Here is a 5,832-nt window from a genome sequence, read left to right as displayed (position 1 = left end):
GTTTTGAGTCTCGTGTTCTGGATATGTGTTCTTTTTCGAAGTTGTCATTTTCACTTTGGTTGGGGATGGGTTTGGGATCCATGCAAATCATCCTAGTTTCTCCTGGATGGAAACCTACAAGATCACATCCTTGCTCAGCCTGTATTTTGGTCCTTGCTCAATACCAACACAGCAGTGGGAGAAAAAACCCCAAAAGAGAATGGCATGAGAAGTGTTTATCATTAGCCATGAGCTGCAGCCATGCAGGGCTCTTTGCCCTGGAGGAGTGTTCGCTCTGCAAAAACTTGCATGGTTTCTCTTCTGGGATTTTTCCACTGATTGAGCACGATAGATGCTGTTTGGCTTTCCTGGATGTTGATGTGCCCGGTGAGGCTAAAACTTGGCTTGCACATTTACTAAAAGCACAGAAGTAATCCCAAATCGGGGTGCTCGGGAAGGTGTCCCCCTACAACCACGTCCATTTACCTTTCCCATAGATACTACAAATTCCAGGTTACACTAGTAACATAAAGACTTCTCAAGCCCTAGCTGCAAGGTTCCAGGGAGAGAACAGTGCCTGTTCAAGGCCATTAACGGGACTGATGTACAGTGCCACGGAGCTCTGGGTGGGGGCTCATCCTCCTGGGCTTTGGGGGAAGTCACTCCTGCTCTGGCTGGGTGCCAGGACAGGGCTCTGGGGGACAGCAGTTCCTAGTCTGGGGCTGAGCCAGCATTCCTGCTGTGCTGGAGGTGTCTCATGCCTGGGGGCAGAGAGAAGTGACCTCACACTCCCCATCCTCGCTAGTGGGGGCTTGGCATCTCATCCCACATTCCCTGTGGCAGGAGCTTGGGCCGGCCCTATGGACAGTCTTGGAGTCTGTATAGCAGTCTCTGGTTCACTGTGGACTTTGTGAGTCCCTCTGGGCAGTCTGTCCCTGTGGAAGGTCTGTTTGTCCCTATGTCAGTCCCAATGGATGGCCTATATGTCCCTGTGGATGATCTCTGGGTCCCTGTAGTAGGCCCTGGTCATCCATGGAGCGTCTGTCAGTCCCTATGGATAATCTGTGTGTCCCTAGGGCTGGTTTCTGCATCCCTACAGCAGACCCCACTCACCTAGGGCCGGTCTTGTGGGGCCCCCACAGATGGTCTGTGTGCCCATGGACACTTTGTGAATCCCTGTGGATGGCCTGTGTGTCCCCATGGATGCTCTTGTGGGTCCCCGTGGGTGGTCTGTGTGTCCCCATGGATGCTCTTGTGGGTCCCCGTGGGTGGTCTGTGGGTCCCTATGGATGTATTGTGTATCCCCATGCACACTTGTGTCACCCCATGGGTGCTGTCCCCATGGATGGTGTGCGTGACCCCACAGACATTCTAAATGTCCCTATGGATGCTCAGTGTCACCCCATGGACGGCTTCTGTGCCCCCGTGGACACTCTGTGTGTGCCCATGGATGGCCTGTGTGACCCCATGGACAGTCTAAGTGTTCCCATGAATGATCTCAGTGTCCCTATGGACTGTCTGTGTGTCCCCATGAGTGTCTGTGTCCCTATGAGTGTCTGTCTGTCCCCATGAATGTCTGTGTGTCCCCACGGAGTGTCTATCAATCCCTACGGAGTGTCTATCTGTCCCCCTGCGTGTGTGTCCCCATGGAGTGTCTGTCTGTCCCCAGGGAGCGTCTGTGTGTTGCCACGGAGTGTCTGTGTGTCCCCATGGCATGTCTGTCCCCATGGAGTGTCTGTGTGTCCCTCTATCTGTCTGTCCCCATGGAGTCTCTGTGTGTCTCCGTATCTGTCTGTCCCCATGGAGTGTCTGTATGTCCCCATGAGTGTCCGTCTGTCCCCATGGAGTGTCTGTGTGTCCCTATGAGTGTCCGTCTGTCCCCGTATCTGTCTGACCCCATGAGTGTCCGTCTGTCCCCATGGAGTGTCTGTGTGTCCCTATGAGTGTCCGTCTGTCCCCGTATCTGTCTGACCCCATGGAGTGTCTGTATGTCCCCGTGAGTGTCCGTCTGTCCCCATGGAGTGTCTGTGTGTCCCTATGAGTATCTGTCCGTCCCCATGGAGTGTCTCTCTCTCCCCATGGAGTGTCCGTCTGTCCCCATGAGCGTCTGTCCAGCCCCAACGAGGCTCTTTGGCCCCCCCGCTCCCCCCGCTCCCTCAGGCCCCTCGCCCCGCCCCGTCCCGCCCCCACGGCCGCGGCCACGCCCCACCCCAGCCGCGTCTTGTGATTGGCCGGCGTGGAGGGGGCGTGTCCCACCGCCCATCGCTCTGTGTGATTGGCCGGCGCGGCGGGGGCGTGTCCCGCCGCCAGTCCCTGCGCGGCCCGGTGCCGCCTCAGCGCGGGGCAGCGGGGCCATGGCCGAGGCCGTGCGACCCCCGCGCCGCGCCCGCTCCCGCCCCAAGGTAACGGCACCGAGGGGGGCTCGGGGCGTCCTCCGCCGCCGCTGGGCGACGGAGCAATCCGCGTGTGGGGGTGGCCGCGCCAGGGCGTGTTTACATCCGTGTTTGTGCGGCCTCTAATGGTGAAGGGTGGAGAGTGGGGGAGCGTGTGTGGGTGATGTTGTTGTGGGGTTTTTTTTTTAGTTCCGTAAAAAGATTCCTGCTGTCCTGCACTCCGTTTCATGGGTTGGTAGTGTTTGCCAGGCGTGTGAGGGTGGTGACAGGCCTTGTGCTGTGGCAGGATGTAAACAAGGTTTTTATTATGTTGTCCTGCGGCCTCCTCAGGGGTCCTGTGTCCTGTGGGAGACCCGGGGGAATGTGCAACGCTGGAGCTTACCCACATTTACAGTGTTTTACTGTAGTGTGGGGAGACAGTCCTACAGTCAGAGCTGGGGCTGCTCACCTGCACAAGAGAAGGCTCCAGGGACACCTCAGAGCCCCTGCCAGGGCCTCCAGGGGCTCCAGGAGAGCTGCACAGGCACTGGGCACAAGGCATGGAGGGACAGCAGCCAGGGAATGGCTTCCCAGGGCCAGAGGGCAGGGACAGATGGGATATTGGGAATGAGGAATTGCTGGCTGGGAGGGTGGGCAGGCCCTGGCCCAGGGTGCCCAGAGCAGCTGGGGCTGTCCCTGGATCCTTGGGAGTGTCCAAGGCCAGGCTGGATGGGACTGGGAGCAGCCTGGGACAGGGGAAGGTGTCCCTGTCCCTGGCAGGGGGTGGAATGAGATGGTCTTTAAGTTCCCTTCTAACCCAAATCGTTCAGTGATTCTGTGGTACTCCATCTTGTCTGCGTTTGGCTTTGAAATGCTGAGAACATGATGCTGTGTGTAACACATGATAATGCTGCTTCACCAGCTCATAAGTTGGTGCTGCAGTTTTTAAGTATCACTCTTCGTAGGTTTTTATTCTGTTTTGAGTATGTTCTTTGTTCTTGGTATTAGTACTGACAGCTTTGTGAAGGGTTTATTTTCTTTACACAGAGTGTTTGTAGGAATGATTTGAACTCCCTGACAAACTGGAAATGTTTTCCTTGTTTTCTTGACCTCTTTCTTGTTGTCCCTATGGACAACCTTATAGAGGAAGGACATTGAAGTCATGGCTGTCAAAGCTCTTTGAAAACACTGAATTAATTGACCAGTGCTCTGTAAAACCAGGGTTAAATCTAAGTGTCAGGTGTGGGTGTGCTTCCTGAATGGAAGGCAAGGAAAGATTGCAGGGAAAAGCAATCCCAGAAGAATTACTGTGTCGTTGTTTTGGTTTTGATTCAGCCCCCTGGCGTGTGCAAGGCAGTCAGACCTTGAAACTGCTGCCTAAGAGAATTAGTTCCCTACAGGAAGGTGGTGAGTCATGGATGACACTGCTGTTTCATTAGGGGCATGTGTGTGGTGACTCCAGTCTTCAGCCATCCCTTCACAGTGAAATTCACTGTGAAACAATTCACTGGAGGTGTCACACGTGAGAACCCTGAATTCTCCAGTGCTACACATGACCCATTTCTGGTATTTCTGTTGCTATTACTGTGCTCACCTCTGTTAATACCCAGGCGTGCCTGAGGATGCAGTTTGCAGGTCAGTCACATTGAGGACTTTTCCATTCCCATGCCACAGGAAAAGCTGTAATGTAATCCTTTGAAAAGCTGGAATTCTTGTGAGCTGAGAGAAAGGCTGGCTCAGCTGCTGAGCTGCCAAGTGGTGGAATGGGGCCCAGGACTTTCTGACAATAGTAGCCCCAAGGTTAAACTTGTGCAGCACCAGCAGCATCAGGAATGGGGCAAGGCTAATGATCGGGTGCCATTTTCCCATCCCTGGGAGTGTTCCAGGCCAGCCTGGATGGGGCTTGGAGTGACCTGGTCTAGTGGAAGTGTCCCTGCCCATGGAAAGGGTTGGAATGAGATGGTCTTTAAGGTCCCTTAAAGCCAAACCATTCTGGGGTTCTTTCATATGTGGCTGAAGCAGAATTTTCCTCCATGTTAGTTCAGAACTTGATTTCTCTCATTCTTTCTTAGATGAAATCTCTTTTAATGATTATGCCATTTTTTTTGCCTAGGAGAGTGAGAACTGAAAGATGTGTCATAAATTTTAAAAACAGCTATGTCTGGGAGGGAAGCAGGCTGATACTGAGAGATAAAGGGAGTTTATTCTATATGAGGAGTGCAAGAGGAAACGTTGAGATTGTAGAGGGGAGAGGACCAGCACGTGTTTGTGAAGTATGTGGATCAATACACTGTATAAATATGATTTAGTGATACAGTATCCTGTGGACATTTTTGACTTTGAGGTAATTGTCAGGAGATGCTTATTATGACAAGTCCTGGCTTAGAGAATTGCACTGATGTATTTTTAGTCTCTCACCTGCAGCTTTAGGTAGTGAGTCAGAGCTGTTTTGTGATCAGAAGTGTTTACAGGTTTTATTACACCAGAAAACAGCATGAAACCCAAACCAGAGTAATATTTTTTTTTTTGGTAAAGGACCTGCAACCATATATTCAGAATAAAATTAGCCTTGAGATCAAGGTAAGCTAGTGTCTTGATTTGGGCTGTTTTCATTTATGCTTTCTCTTAAGGCAAAAATATTCTGATGTTTAGTAAAATTATACATGAAACTGCAAGCAAGTTTCCAAAACTGTCGTCTTTTTCCTATTATTATTTCCCCAAATTAAGAGCTTGTACTCATTTCACCTGTGTTCATTGTTACTTTATCTGGGTCATCCAAAACTGGAGCACTGTGACCTAACTCTTCAGTTTTGCTCCTAGTGAAGTGCTAGGTCTATACAATTTACAGATTGAGTAATCACTGTGCCAATTTTTTGTTTTACGAGTTGACAAATGATTTACAAATTATCAAAATTTTAGTTCATTTCATATGCTGTGTTTTTGGAAAGGAAGCTAATCTACACCTTAGATTAAATTAATGGGAATTATTTAGCCTCAAAGTAATTGTAATTTTAAATTGATTGACAGTTTTAATGGCACTGTTAAGTTTTTCTACGTCTCCAGTGTGTATTGCCTGCTGAAAATAAGTATTTCAGTAATTGTTCAGATGTTACCATGGTTTTAGAATGTAGCTAAGGGTTACATTCCAGACTTGCTTTTCTGAAATTACTGTTTTGAAAATATTTTTCCAGTCACTAAAATATTCTGTAAAACTTAAGATAGATCTGGATCACAGAGTAACTTTGTTTTTTTTTCTTTTTTCTGTCAATAGGTGAAATTGAGTAACTCTTCTTAGGTGTCAGAGACCTGTTATGTTGATTATTTTCTGGGTTGATGAAACAGTCTGTCCTGTGATATTTATAGATTTTTGCTTAGAAATGTTGAAGCCTTGTGCAAGAGCACAAAACCGCACGCTGGTAGACAGTCTTCACAGGGCAGCTAAAGAACAAAGATTTGTTTGGTATATTTGTTTTAATCTTTC

At 49.7% G+C, this 5,832-nt stretch overlaps 1 protein-coding gene across 4 annotated transcripts in view; it reads left to right on the top strand.

The window, feature by feature from the left end:
- Positions 1-2,260: 2,260 nt before the first annotated feature.
- EPG5 (ectopic P-granules 5 autophagy tethering factor) overlaps positions 2,261-5,832 on the top strand; it is a 54,469-nt gene continuing 50,897 nt past the window's right edge. For all 4 annotated transcript variants that reach the window (XM_059837031.1, XM_059837029.1, XM_059837030.1 and 1 more), the window contains exon 1: positions 2,261-2,381. In XM_059837031.1, the coding sequence (XP_059693014.1) occupies positions 2,334-2,381 (48 nt within the window). In that variant the 5' untranslated portion in view covers positions 2,261-2,333. The remainder of the gene's footprint in view (positions 2,382-5,832) is intronic.

The sequence above is a fragment of the Haemorhous mexicanus genome, chromosome Z (genome assembly GCF_027477595.1).
Source record: "Haemorhous mexicanus isolate bHaeMex1 chromosome Z, bHaeMex1.pri, whole genome shotgun sequence".
Classification (NCBI taxonomy): Eukaryota; Metazoa; Chordata; class Aves; order Passeriformes; family Fringillidae; genus Haemorhous; species Haemorhous mexicanus.
This window is presented reverse-complemented; position numbering and strand designations above follow the sequence as displayed.